The 15,363-nt window shown below is 37.9% G+C and overlaps 2 protein-coding genes across 3 annotated transcripts; one reads left to right on the top strand and one right to left on the bottom strand.

Annotated features, from left to right (window-relative positions):
• Positions 1-8,161: 8,161 nt before the first annotated feature.
• LOC108012448 (COMM domain-containing protein 4) lies at positions 8,162-12,686 on the top strand. 2 transcript variants are annotated; one of them, XM_065865007.2, is made up of 4 exons: positions 8,162-8,254; positions 11,802-11,942; positions 11,995-12,226; positions 12,281-12,686. In XM_065865007.2, exons 1-4 carry the CDS (start codon positions 8,177-8,179, stop codon positions 12,499-12,501), a joined length of 672 nt encoding a protein of 223 aa, XP_065721079.2. In that variant the 5' UTR covers positions 8,162-8,176; the 3' UTR covers positions 12,502-12,686. The 2 variants fall into 2 exon arrangements, with proteins under 2 accessions (XP_065721079.2, XP_016933306.2); XM_017077817.4 differs by lacking the exon at positions 8,162-8,254 and adding an exon at positions 9,988-10,116.
• Positions 10,163-10,952, bottom strand: Lk (Leucokinin). Its single transcript, XM_017077818.4, has one exon. It carries the CDS (start codon positions 10,747-10,749, stop codon positions 10,270-10,272), a length of 480 nt encoding a protein of 159 aa, XP_016933307.3. The 5' UTR covers positions 10,750-10,952; the 3' UTR covers positions 10,163-10,269.
• Positions 12,687-15,363: the final 2,677 nt, after the last annotated feature.

Here is a 15,363-nt window from a genome sequence, read left to right as displayed (position 1 = left end):
GAAAATGTTTGTTGCCTCGACTTGCCGTCAAGACTTCCATTCCCGGCGATCGGCGAAAGAGAGCGAGAGAGTGGGTGTTTTTATACCCTTTAATAGGGTATTACTACTGATAAGGGTGCTCGTAACGCTCGTACCTAGGCACCTAGCTCCGACACTTAGGATTTTAGGTAAGTGCAGGAAGAAATGAATTCTAGACTCAATTTTGTTTTTAATCATATTCATTTACTAATGTTCATCATGGAGGTACGTTAAACTATAATGCAAACTATAAGGACTAATTTCTCTAAAAGGGTGTTCCAAAATGCACCAGATCTATTTTGTTAAGCTAAACGTTAAAAAGTACCGAGTTTCACATTTTTATTGTCACATTAAATATAAAAAGCACACCTTTATAATTTTAAGTTATTTTTTTAAGTTTGTTATAATGTTTTTGGCTAAATAAAAATGTAATAAAAATTTTAGATCTTAATGTTCAAGGTCCTAGAGATTGTTTGGTCGGTTTCGTCACACGTTTCAAAGACACCGAAGATACAATATTATGTATAGTTCCCAAAAGCCATTTTTTCCATTGCAGGTAGTATTTGTTAGGGTATATAAACCTCGGTGTCCAGAATTCCGCTTCCTTTCTCGGCTCTCTTTCTAGAATACCCCCGTTCTCTCTGTGTGTCTCTCTTCCCCCGCCTCACTTTTTCCCGATCTACGTGGCTTGCATATTTTGATTGCATTTTGATATTCCGCCGCAAATGTAGTTGTAGTAGTTTAGCTATAGTCTTAGTTGCTTTGATTAGTTTAGGCGCCACTGGCGGTGACAAAAGTCAAAACGGGTGTCAGCCCCTTGAGACATGATCACTTGCACGGGGAGCACTTCCCATCTCATAGACGAAATTTCCCATTGTGCCTCGTGGCGGTCGAGAGAATTTCAAGGGATTTGGCAAACACTTTTTTCGTGTCAGCTGTTTAAACATTTATCTTATCGTAGTCGCTGTACTATAGTCGCTGATCTGCCCAGTTAACACTTAGAAGTCAAATAAAAATTAACCTTCAGCTGTTGGATTTTTTATTAAAAGGTGGGCCAAGGCATCCACCTAGTTGGTTGCACTAGGGTTTTGATTAGTTTCAGAAATAAAAACACTGTCAATAACAAGGAAAAAATATTAAATCAATCGTATTTCACTATGATATTTAAGATATGTAGTTGTCAGCCCATACGATTTTGAGTGGGTTTTAGTTTGTGTACTCTGCCCACGCACTTCTTTTATGTAAGGTTGCTCCCTTGACATCTGTAAATCAATTATCCCTAGCAAGAGGTCTGGACTAAGAGGGTTTTTTATCTCTGATATTTATATTTTTCGTAAAGATAAAACCGTAAAAGTTTTCTTCTATACTATGTATAGATATTAACAGATTTCTTTATCACTGAATTTTATACCTGTGTCCATTAACCATTCTAATTTAAAATTCCTCATTTATTCCATAAGGCTGGGGAATCAAAGCATTATACAAATTTAAACCCCACACTTAATACCTGTATAAGAGGCTCGCATTTTCAAAGACCAGACTAATGAACCATTTAAATTGATTTTCCTCGTCGCCTTCTCTTTTCCCATAGATATACATATCTAGCTCTCAGGCCATTTTCGACCCACATGATATCTGTCGTACCCACATCAAGAGTGTCCCAGACAAGCGGAAACCGCCGAATGCAACCAACTCTACACAGAAATGCAGTCTCAGTCGCGACTCGAAATTTAGCTGGATTGTTGGGCCTTCTCCATAGAGAGAGTGTGTCTGTCTGAGTTTTATCTATGCTCTATTTTCGGTGTGCGTGCTTGGGTAACATTCACTCATGGCGGTTAGGTGCATGGATATACGTACATATGTATGTATGACATTTTTCTTTTTTTGTGATCAGAGAAATGCTTTCGTAATGCGTGATTTCATCTCGAAACCCATGATAATGCAACTCCGTGAAGGGTTCACGCTTTTTGTCTCTCGAGTGCCTCAATGACTGTTAAACAAAAACGAAGTTTGAGTGTGCACTTTCTTCATTTCTTCTTCGACTGCCAACGCAGCATCCCATTGAGCCTCTCTCGAAAAGGGGGTTTGGGTGGACAGAGGGGTTACGAAAGGGGTGAGGGCTGGAGGAGCCGGCCGGCTAAGTTGCTTGCCTAGTTGAAAGCCGGTTTCGAGAGATCCCTGCGTGCATAAAGAAGTGGTTACTTGAGTGGCTCGTTGCATTTTGCCGGTCATTACTGCCGTAGACCAGATGAGATGGCACAGGGGCGTAGCTAAGGGGTTATAATAGCAAAAACTTTGATTTATATAGCCATCATTTGTATGCTAAACCTGAAGAACTTTCTCCTATATTTTTATATGCAAATTTCTAAGATTAGTGCATATTCTTCGATAAAAATAACGCAGCATACTGTTATAAAAATATGTTTAGATATACGCGTAATTTAATATGCTTCCAGTTTTATTTTGATTGTATTAAACTAAAAATAGAAAGACAGTTTTCAAGGGGTTCTTTTAAGTGGTGTTATCTTCCACTTGATAAACAAATACTATCGCGTGCGGTACAGAAATATCTTTCGTTGGAATTCGATAGGAATTTTTATTAATGATCGTTACAAGTCCCATGAGAATTCAAGCCCAAGATATTTCTGCACCCCAACTGAAAAAATATATATATTTCTTACTTCTCTCTTCTTGTTTAATTTTAAAGACCTAATATAAAAAATAACATGTTTTGGATTAGAGAATTTTATTGATTTAGTATTTAATCTACACTCTTTATTGGAACCCCTTTCTACGTCTTTTGGGTGCGGTATGCCTTCCTGACTTTTTTCTTAGGGTGTTTTCAGGCTTTTCCCCGCACCCTTTTTGTTATCACCTCCTCTCTTTCATAATTACACCACTCTCTTTTTTGCTCTTATCCGATATCATTCTACAAGTTGCCTCTCTTTGGCTGCACTTGAAATTGCATTTTCCCCAGCCTCCGTTTGCACCCGCTGGCAAATTTAGTGGCACACACTTTCCACATAAATATATCTTGTCTATTTTGGTGCAGATTTTCATATTTTCTCATGCATGCATCTTTGGGATGCTGCTGTAATTATATGATGTTGGTATCCAACGGATGTCGCTTGGGACCATTTACATTTTTCAATTAATGCGGGCGACTTTCCATTTTTCTCTTATTTAAGGTGGGGTTACCATGTGGTTCGGTTACTCTGTGCTCTGAGACCATATATAATATTTGATATTATTATATTTGTATAAATGTTATAATATACTACAAAAATTTGTAATGATTTTTAAGTCATTTAAAAAAAAATACAAATTATTTAATTTTTGTATATAAAAAAACTGTTTAAATATTTCCCAATATTTTGAAATATTTGATTTAGGTTTGTTTTATTTCCATCAACAAACGCCATTCCCCGGCTGCGTGAGCCAAAAGAAAACATACCATTCCCTCGCCTGTTTCACACGCCAAATGTGGAAAGGTACCAAATGTCTAGACAATTTCCAACAATAAAAAAAGAACCCAAGCTAGGCAGCACAGGCGGATTTAAAGCATAATTAATAAATAATAGACACGCGTCGTGGGACCCACCGCAAAAAAACGTGAAAAAACGGCTGATGAAACTGGCCGGGCAAGCCATATCAGTCGGTTCTGTGTAGACCTGATAGAATATTTTATTTAGTATATAGACTAGTTTCAGAAGGCCTCTTGCGGTGATTTAAATTTAGAAACGAGGCGCGCGACCTGAGCGATTTTTGCGCCTTATCAATGCAGTTGAAGGAGCCCCTCTTCGGGGGAGATCACCACCCAAAAGTGCTGATAAACTGCGCAGCATAAACTTAAATCTTAATTATAGAACTGGTTTATTTTTGGGACGCGACAGAAGGCAGACCGTCGCAGAGTGATCAGCATGCCGTAACTGACCTAGAGCACCTGATCAAAGCGTGATCGCGAAATAAAGAAATAACCCAGAGGCTGCAGCATATGTTTGCCAAGACGATGCCAACTACTCTGATTTGTTTACTCTTTGGAGTGTTCTTATAAATCAAAAAGATTTGGAAATACCAAATTCTCGAAACTATATGTATGAATTAAGAAATAGATAAGAATACATTGCTAGAAATATATACTATACACGATTGCCAAGAAATTTTGATGACTTGTACAAAATTCCAGTATACCTGGAGTTGTTTTGAAGGGATTTCGGATTAAATCCCAAACCTTCTTCAAGAAGGTACATATTGTAATATTTTATAAAATCACTTTAATAGATAATATCATTCTGAACTGATCTTCATATTAAAACCAATTAAAGATATTTTCCAGAGACCACTCTTAACTATAGATCGAACCAAATCTGAATGCCTTTAGGGTTTACGATCACAGGGCATTACGAAACCGAATTTGTTGGCAACCACCTTTGCTGCCAAAAGGGGTTCTTCCGCAACGGAAACGGAAAAGTGGGTAAATGTCTGCTCTATAAATAAGGCAGGGGATCGTTTGCCATTTCGCTAGGGGGTCATAGGCAATCTGAGGAGCCGTAGCTGCGTTTTCTTGTGTGTTTTGCCTGCAATGCGATCGCGTAATTTTCCATTGCAACTATTGCGATCGATCGACACTCGCCAATCAGCATTAAAACAAACTTAATTATGCGATTTATTATGCAAATATATACACGCGGGCACATATATGTAGAAAGCTGGAGCTTTCAGGCAAACAGCAGCCGCATCCGAGTCTGAATCCGACCACAACTGATCACGTTTTCGCCGGCTGCCCGAGATACTCGTAATCGCAGGGCGATAGTTCCATTGACATCGCCAGACCGGCCCGGCTCCACATACTACGGTATCTATATAGTAAAATTAACTGGTTAGTCGGAAGGCGCTAACGCCACACCGTCTGATATCGCCTGTCTGTTGATAGTGGGCCCTGAAGAACTCCCCAAACACAGAAACCCTAAAAATAGTCAGACGAAACCTCTTCATTATTCCCATGTTAATCGCCGAACAAACAGAAGGGTGCCACTTACTCTTATCAACACCTGTTTGTAGAGCCATTGACGTAGAGTCGAGAGTTTGGATAGTCGAGTGTTTACTGTGGCTAATGTATTTGGATTTCAAGTCGCCGTGTGCCTCTAAGTCAATTGTGTTTTGTAATACCTTGCATATGATGAAGTAATTAGCAGGCGACACCTTGACTGAGGGGAGAGAACTTTTCATGGGTTCTACTTTAAGGTTATTTGTGATAGAAGGGAGAAAGTTTGTGCCGAAATAATAAGCTTTAAAGAAGGGTTGTCCTTAGTATTACATATTCATTTTTTTAATATTTCAATAATTTGGTAATGATATATTTATTTCTTATAACTTTAGTTTTATAATGTTTTTTATACCTTTGAAATTATAGAATTTAAACTTTATTTTCAACTTCAACATTTCAATGAAATCTTGATATTAACCAAATAGCAGCACCTGCCTAATATGTATAATCAAAACATGATAACAAAAAAAACAGCTACTTGACTGCTTCCAAATTGCAAAATTGTATCTGTTAGCTGATAAAATATTTTTGCATAATTTTGGAGTTGACTTTGTTGGTTTGCTACCTGATAAGCAATTAAAGAAACATTCAATTTAACGAATGATTATAAAAAAGGTGGCGTGATGGAAATTTAAGTTTAAGCGTGATGATATAAGAATGATGGTGTATGGTGAATGATATTGAAATAAATATAGAAATACTAATTTTTTTATAGATGAAGTTACATAACTTTTAATTTTTATTAGGATGTACTTTTTTATGACATAAGAGAAAGGAAAAAAAAATTGGCAATGCCAACATAAAAACAGCATGAGCTATAAAGCAATTCCGCCTTTCTTCACGACCAGCGATAACGGTATAAACCGATGAACATCATTTCCCCATTTCCCCATCTCCCCCTAAAATGTTCATTAATGGTTCCGGTTTATGCGACATTAAAATAAAAGTGAGAGAGAAAAAAACCAAGCAGAAAAATATGCTCAAACATTGCATTCAATGTTATATGCGTGCGTTGCACTGCCCAGATACAAATGTATCTGTAGATGGGCATGTATACAGACACAGATAGAGATACAGTGCTGGCTGTAGATACAGCTAGAAACGCGTAGACTAATTTGAAATTTACATGGCCGCCGCATGAGTCAGTGGGCTACGAATTTTCTCAGACAAAATCTGTTGAGTTTTCTGTATCTAGAGAAATTTTCGCCTAACCAACAAGTGCGCACTTAGAATTTTGGCACAAATTTTGATTCAATTAACCTTCCATTTTCGGTAAGGTCTTGACTATCAACTGTTTTTCATTATTTTATATAATTCTATTATTCTATTATATTTTTCTTGGGAGTGGCTATTCAGATGGTCACTGAACTTAATGTAAAACTTCTTGGAAAAATGTATGCCAAATGTTTATTTTTACTTCATTGTTGGTTTGCTGTCAGCTTTTTTCTCATGCGAACGGATATCAATATATATTTGTTTATTTTCATTAGCACCCCGTATGTTAGAATGCATTTTTTCAAGTAACTCCCTTCTATGCCGATCAGTGAAATATTTGTTAGCTTGTTATATTTAAAGAGTCGCGTAGGTCTCAATTGGGTCACCTTTTGGCTTATCAATGCCTGTGCACATAAAAAATAATAATGAAATAAGTAAGAATGCAAGGTTAACTGGAGAAAAGCGATTGTTCAAATACCTTAACAAAAGAACTGAGATCGAAATAAGATTTGATTTAAAGCATAATAATAATTAATTCTTTATACTCGGTACATAAGTAATGACTACAAATCTGAAATTATGAAAATGTTTGAACTTCAGAACCTAAAAACGATACTTTCATTTTGTAAATTAAATCTTAGCTTTGTTAAGTAAGAGTCACACCTTTTACTAGGGTATTAAGCACAGATTATTAATAATATACCTTACATATATTTGTATAATTATACAGACTCATGTTTAAATATAAATTACAACAGGCGGCGAACACGATTGTAAAATAGGAACACAAAAACCCACATCAAAATAATCAACAGGAAAATGCCTCTGAAAATTTTCCACCCCAACCTACGTTTTGTATGCGCAAAATAAAGATCAGAAAGGTTCAATGGGTTTATCGGCGGACCCTTTACAATTTTTGCTGAACATTGTTAATGTAAAAGTGTGTATTTTGTAGTATTTTACGTCAGTCCAAGGAGTCTAATTATGGGCGTCTCTATAGAAGACACGTGCAAAGCTAAGTGACATGCAAAAGAAAATACTTGGTCAGGATTAATTTATAGACTGGCTAGGACATAAACCTTTATAACTGGTTGATTGGAGAGTTATTAGGAAATTGGCAAGGGGTACAACAAAAGTGAAGCAAATATTTCCGGCGATAATGACTGCAAACCTTATCTGATCAGTTAACGCCCACTAATCAAGTGGATTGTAAATTAATCAAAAACAAACAAAAAATAAACTTTCCGCTAAGTTGATTTTCCTATACTTTGGCTGCTTGTTGCGAAAATTTTTCAACGCCTACACAGGATTTCGGGAAACGACACCTGGCTACAGATAGAAAAATATTTGATACTTTTGTCAGAAGAAAGAACAAAAACTATATAAGCTTTATCCCTCCCACAGTTGATTATAAATCAGTACAATTTTAAAAATATTTGAATTCTATTTATTTGCTATTATTTCTAATAGATTAAAAATATAAAATTACAAATATAAAAAATTTAAAATAAAAATATAATTCACAAAATTTGTTACCTCCGTTTGGCCAACATTTTTTCTATGTGTAGGAGTAATTAAACGGTGGCTGGAAATGTTCTTCAGTCTTAAATTTTGTTCCTCTTGTTTTTACCAACAACCATTAGCTTTTATAATCGGTCGTTGACAAAGAACAAATTTGTTTTCTGGCGCTGTGAAAAGAGATTAAATTGTTGTTGCCAGCCGGTCGTGCGCCCAACTAAAAACACAAATAAGAATCCTGCCTTCTCTTCAATGTTAAGTTCAATGACTAAATTTTAAATCTGTATTCTTTTTGTTTTACTTTTCGTTGGTTGTCCTCGAGAACCCCGGACAAGGTTTAATCAGCCCGATTGTCTGTTATCACCTCTATGAAAATATATGCTGCGATGGCCTAGTTTCTTCATCGTTATTGGGGAAGATGGTGCAAATGGAAGGGGCAGAGGTGTGAGCCCAGGGGTAAGGTCAATTAATAAATTTAATAATGAATAATGCATACGAAACTGAGCCCCATGCGTACATACATAAGTGGGGAAGTCCGGCTTTGAAATTTTTATACAATCATTGGGAACCCGTATGGCTTACTTTAAATTGTTTATAAAATAATAGAAGAAACAATGTTACAGATTAAAAAAATATTTTATATTAAACTTATTTTGTTTAAAAGTTAATGAAGTTCAATAATTTAATTTCTTTTTTATTTTTTGTTTTGAACATTTCGTTAAATTGCTTTTGCTGATAAACTTTGGCAGCTGTGTTGGTGGTCTAAATCTGTCGAATTATTAATATTAATTAATAATGCCATAGAAGCCAATTAAAAATTCCAGTCTTTTATAAGATAAGAGATGCTCAAGGAAAAACTTCGGACTACCACATAACTAAAACCTGAAATGATCATATACCTCCAACCACCTGCTGATCGACTGATCGTTTGTGATCAGGTCTAGTTCCGCTTGGGGGGTCAGAAGATCATCGATCAAGGGCCTTAAATAGATTCCCCAGGGCTTACCGAATCCTAGGGTATATTTTTAGATGGAACTTTGCCTTCCGGATTCTGTTATTGAACGGCCACCGATCACGCCCCGGGTTTCCAGGCCCTAATCGGGACTTAGGTTTGCCGCTGGCGCCGCTGTCAAACAGGCTGGAAAAAGTCGCTCACGTTGCTCGGATTCCCGGGCATATAGTATCATCACTATCAGTCAATTTAACGATTTCGAATTTAGATTTCTGGGCAGGCCGGGGGCGATTAGTTAACATTTGTTTTCAGCGTGTCCAGCTATGGCAAAAAGGCCCAGAGCCCGAGACAGATGAGATAATTATAATTAGTGCCGCCTGCACGGACACACACCCTCCTTTTGCGCCTAGTTTGTATTTATAGAGACAAGGTTTATGGGTCTGTTGTGCCCCCATCTCCAATCTGGGATTACAGTAGCCGCCGGACTCTGCCTAGAAGGCCTCGAATGTTGCTCCAAAAACTGTCAAGATCGGCTTTATTTTGAATCGTGGCGATAGGGCGGTGCAGGTGGGTCCCATGTGGGGTTCAAAGGGGTGTGTTTTGGTGGGCGTTCGGGTCCCGATCGCCCGATAAGCATCGCAAATGTGTTTAGATAGTGGGCCATGACAGACAGAATGCTGGCACAAACACATTATGCAGCAACTTTTGATACGGCATTCCTATTTTGAAATGGCAAAAACGTAGTACCTATAATACATTGTTGAAAACAATGTCTAGCAATTGTGAATTAGTTAACGTATAGGATATTAAAGGATATTACAGCTTTCAAGGATAAAGCAATCACAATGGTGCCTACAAAAACACTTCGCTTAAACTAATGTTTTGTAAGAAGATACAAAAATGGATATTTTTCTTCGATTTTCCGCTATTCAAACTTGTTCTTTCTATAAACTTCTAAAAACAAATTTTCCGTATCTTTAATCTGGTAAAAAATAAATTTAAAAAAATTTTTCTAAAAATGAATTATATTATAAAAAAACGACTGCTTATACAAAAAAATAGGTTTAATAAAATTTGTACTATTTTTAGTGGCCATTTTATCAGTTCGATCCCTTTTGGCCTCATATCGAATTTAAATATGAATTCAATTGGCGCCAAATTGCTCTACACACATCTTACTTTACATTTTCCATGTTAAATAACTTGAAAGATGTAGAGAATGTAGAACCATCGATAGTTGCGGAAATCGAAGGCATCGTTGTTCAAATCGATTTTGCCCCATCTCTAGAGCGAAATCAAAACAAGCAAAAAATAATTAATAACTTAGCTTAGAAAATCCCCAAAAAATAAGGACAGTGGCAACATGGTATGTTCCATAAGTAAACCCAGTAAAACGCCAATTTAGCCGCTGCTCGGTTTGCAATCTTCGGGTTTATTTAGACACTGATATTATTAAGAGGACTTCAACTTTTGGCTGTTCACACATTTCAAGGGGAGGAAAACGCTGCGATGGGGAGTTTTAGTAATCCGGAAGAATCGGTGGTTCCGGGGACCTCTTGCCGCCCCACGAGTGGAACCGCTGCTTCTTGCCCAGCACCACGGAGTTCCGCTTCTCGTCGCGCTGCAACTGGGATTTGATGCGACACCTTTCGATGACCGCATCCCGGATTATGGATGAGAACTCCGCGTCCCCAAACTGAGCCATTAGGAGGCGGAAGAAGGCCCAGATCTCGCCACGCTGCGAGGTTGGTGGTGGAGAGTAATGCCGGAAGAGCCAGCCCTCGGAGTCCCCATCCTGGCCACCAGGTCTCGCATTGTAAGCATCGCACACGTCCTCGAAACTTAGGATCGCCTGCAGGATGAACCGGCGATACTTGGAAAGCTGCAGCTCACAGGTGGCCAGCTCCGAATCCTGTCCAGAAATTGGCGACGGAAGACTAGCGCCATAGATCGCACGGCTAAGGGCCAGGAACACCAGGCACAGTACTATCTTTGCCATCTTCACTAGCGGTTTAAGCCGTCTTAGTCCTCTCGGCCAACTGCGATGTTGGGCGTCCTGGAAGGCTGCTTATATAGCCACTCGATCCGCAAAGCCACTGCCACCATCACCTACACCACCACCCACCCACTTTGAAGTCCATAAAATAATTATAAAACGTTTGTCGTTCGCATTTTCTAAGCCGTTACACACGTCGCTAAATAAATACGAGTGCGTATTAATAAGCGTCCCTACGTTTCTCCACTTTCCCCCGCACTTTTCCCCCCAGACAATGGCAACAAGTGTCATAAATTTTCACTCGCTTAGCTCGCTTTTCCCCAACCCGAACTTGAGTTTATTAATCCTGCCCAGAGATAAACGTGACGTGCACTTGAAACTGAGACGAGCTCCCCAAACGGGCCTTCCTTATATGGGGAAACTTGCTCCCGGAAAGGGTGCCCAACCCCCAAAGTTTTCACCCACCCCTTTTTTGCGCTCGCCACTTGTACAAATTGCTCGCTGATTAGCAGGCAAGCGTATGAAATTAATCATATGCAAATATCGTCGACTTTTCCTTTCCTTGACGCGACGATGTGGCTGTCGTGGGAGTTCTTGGTTATCCAGTGTTATCCCTAAAGGGTATCATTAGTTCGCAGCTCGCGTGAGTCTCGTAATGTTGACCCAAATTGGGCCAAATAGCTGTCTAGTCGTCCTGTTGTAGGAAATACGGTTTCAAACATTGAAATTATTGCGCCTGCCATATAACTATAATTTATATTGTAAAATTATTTTCTGAGTAGCAAAAGTGCATATTATTGAAGGCATAGCGTATTTAAATGCGGTTCTATAATATCCACTCAAATTCCTTATTTTTCAAGGGTATTCCTAAACTCCCACGACACTTCCTTTATGGTTCTCCTAAGAGCTCTTCATTTGAAGCCCACTTATTGAAGCGTTCTGTTCTTTAATTTACTTGAAAACGTGATGGTACAATTTGGCTGTGGGCGTGTGCTCTAGAACTGAAAATAGAAATAACTTTAACTAATTACCTAAATTTTATTTGACCTTTGCAGAAATTCCGCTTCTGTGGCGAGGGCGATTGCCCCGACTGGGTCCTAGCTGAGATCATATCCACACTATCCAACTTGACCATTGAAAACTTGGAACAACTCAGCGATCTGGTGGCCCTGAGGATTTGTGGACAGACATTTGAGGTATATAAATGTTATTGTATTTTCGAAAACAAAAATAACTGATATTTTTTAGGAATCTAAAATAAAATCGCTGACATCCACACTTACTAATGAGGGTAAAACCGCCGTGGCCTGCATCCATTTTATGCTGAACAACGCAGCTCGCTATAGCTGCACCGAAAGCATTTTTGGAGAGGAGATTCAGCAATTGGGACTGCCCAAGGATCATGCTGCAGCCATGTGCAGAGTCCTACAAAAGCATTCCGCTGCCATTCGCCAAACACTAAAAGATAAGGCATTCAAAAGTGGGTGGTGCCATCACAATCGTTTACTTTATTTAAAACCTTTTTACTCTTCAGTTAACGAACTGGAAAGCGTTCGCGATATAACCTCGCCTGGACAAACGCCTCCGAATTATACCACCTTGGAACTGAAAATCTCGCAAGAACTGGTCGATGGCCTGCCAAAGGACACCACTCACGTTGTCAACATAGATCGCGCCCAAGCGAAGGCTCTGCTGGCGGAGCTTAAACTGGCGCGCGATGTAATGCAGAAGTACGAAAACAAACCAGATTCCTAAAAATATAAAAGTGCTTGAAACACCTGTGATTGGTCAGTTTCTGTCTAGACTATTTGCTAAATTTTTAACATTCTGTATGTTTCAAATTGTATTCAGTTATATGTGATCCTCAAAATGTTTATAAAAATGATTTCCATTCTAATTGGATAACTAATTTACAATAAATAATTTTAATCAAAAATTAATACATTTCTGCCATAGGAAATTCGAAAAAATCGAACATGAAAATGGGTTAAAAATTGGACCCTCGTTTAGAAGTAATATTTTAATGTTGAAAATTAAAGAATTCCACCACAAACTCATAGAGGTATCCCACTTCAAAATCGGACAAAAGTAACTTAAGTTATGGAATCTAGAAGTGCAGTTTTGGGGTCCCATTCTGAAACCCATTGGAAATACGGAAAAAGCGAACATGAAAATGGGTTAAAATTTGGACCCTCCTTTAGAAGTAATATTTTAATGTAGAATATTAGAGAATTCCTCCACAAACTCATAGAGGTATCCCACTTCAAAATCGGACAAAAGTAACTCAAGTTATGGAATCTAGAAGTGCTGTTTTGGGGTCCCATTCTAAAACCCATTGGAAATACGGAAAAAGCGAACATGAAAATGGGTTAAAATTTGGACCCTCGTTTAGAAGTAATATTTTAATGTAGAATATTAGAGAATTCCTCCACAAACTCATAGAGGTATCCCACTTCAAAATCGGACAAAAGTAACTCAAGTTATGGAATCTAGAAGTGCAGTTTTGGGGTCCCATTCTGAAACCCATTGGAAATACGGAAAAAGCGAACATGAAAATGGGTTAAAATTTGGACCCTCCTTTAGAAGTAATATTTTAATGTAGAATATTAGAGAATTCCTCCACAAACTCATAGAGGTATCCCACTTCAAAATCGGACAAAAGTAACTCAAGTTATGGAATCTAGAAGTGCAGTTTTGGGGTCCCATTCTGAAACCCATTGGAAATACGGAAAAAGCGAACATGAAAATGGGTTAAAATTTGGACCCTCCTTTAGAAGTAATATTTTAATGTAGAATATTAGAGAATTCCTCCACAAACTCATAGAGGTATCCCACTTCAAAATCGGACAAAAGTAACTCAAGTTATGGAATCTAGAAGTGCAGTTTTGGGGTCCCATTCTGAAACCCATTGGAAATACGGAAAAATCGAACATGAAAATGGGTTAAATTTTGGACCCTCGTTTAGAAGTAATATTTTAATGATGAACATTAGAGAACTCCTCCACAAACTCATAGAGGTATCCCACTTCAAAATCGGACAAAAGTAACTCAAGTTATGGAATCTAGAAATGCAGTTTTGGGGTCCCATTCTAAAACCCATTGGAAATACGGAAAAAGCGAACATGAAAATGGGTTAAAATTTGGACCCTCGTTTAGAAGTAATATTTTAATGTAGAATATTAGAGAATTCCTCCACAAACTCATAGAGGTATCCCACTTCAAAATCGGACAAAAGTAACTCAAGTTATGGAATCTAGAAGTGCAGTTTTGGGGTCCCATTCTGAAACCCATTGGAAATACGGAAAAAGCGAACATGAAAATGGGTTAAAATTTGGACCCTCCTTTAGAAGTAATATTTTAATGTAGAATATTAGAGAATTCCTCCACAAACTCATAGAGGTATCCCACTTCAAAATCGGACAAAAGTAACTCAAGTTATGGAATCTAGAAGTGCAGTTTTGGGGTCCCATTCTGAAACCCATTGGAAATACGGAAAAAGCGAACATGAAAATGGGTTAAAATTTGGACCCTCCTTTAGAAGTAATATTTTAATGTAGAATATTAGAGAATTCCTCCACAAACTCATAGAGGTATCCCACTTCAAAATCGGACAAAAGTAACTCAAGTTATGGAATCTAGAAGTGCAGTTTTGGGGTCCCATTCTGAAACCCATTGGAAATACGGAAAAATCGAACATGAAAATGGGTTAAATTTTGGACCCTCGTTTAGAAGTAATATTTTAATGCAGACTATTAGAGAATTCCTCCACAAACTCATAGAGGCATCCCACTTTAAAATCGGACAAAAGTAACTTAAGTTATGGAATCTAGAAATGCAGTTTTGGGGTCCCATTCTAAAACCCATTGGAAATACGGAAAAAACGAACATGAAAATGGGTTAAAATTTGGACCCTCCTTGAGAAGTAATACTTTAATGTAGACCATTAGAGAATTCCTCCACAAACTCATAGAGGTATGTCACTTCAAAATCGGACTACAATAACTAAAGATATGAAATCTAGAAATTCAGTTTTTGGGTCCCATTCTGAAACCCATTGGAAATGCGGAAAAATCGAACATGAAAATGGGTTAAAATTTGGACCCTTGCTTAGAAGTAATATTTTAATGTTGAACATTAGAGAATTCCTCCACAAACTCATAGAGGTATTCCTTTTCAAAATCGGACTAAGGTAACCTAATTTATGGAATCTGGAAGTCCAGTTTTGGGGTCCCATTCTGAAACCCATTGGAAATACGGAAAAATCGAACATGAAAATGGGTTAAAATTTAGACCCTCGATTAGAAGTAATATTTTAATTTAGAATATTACAGAATTTAGCCACAAACTCATAGAAGTATACCACGCCAAAAACGGACTTAAATAACTCAAGTTATTTATTCTAGAAGTGCAGTTTTGGGGTCCCGTTCTGAAACCGATTGGAAGTACGGATAAATCGAACAGGCATATTTGAATAAAGGCGCCTTCAACCAAACAATTTGATGGGTCTTGCAGCTTAGAACTCATGTAAACAAAAATGTTAGATGTTCCGTAAGCCAGCACTAGGTGTCGCTTCCCATAAATGTTGAAATTTATAGCGGAGCGAATTCGCAGAAATAC

Source organism: Drosophila suzukii, chromosome 3 (assembly GCF_043229965.1).
Source record: "Drosophila suzukii chromosome 3, CBGP_Dsuzu_IsoJpt1.0, whole genome shotgun sequence".
In the NCBI taxonomy this organism is placed as follows: Eukaryota; Metazoa; Arthropoda; class Insecta; order Diptera; family Drosophilidae; genus Drosophila; species Drosophila suzukii.
The sequence above is the reverse complement of the archived record's forward strand: the minus strand, read 5'-3'. Positions and strand labels throughout refer to the sequence as shown.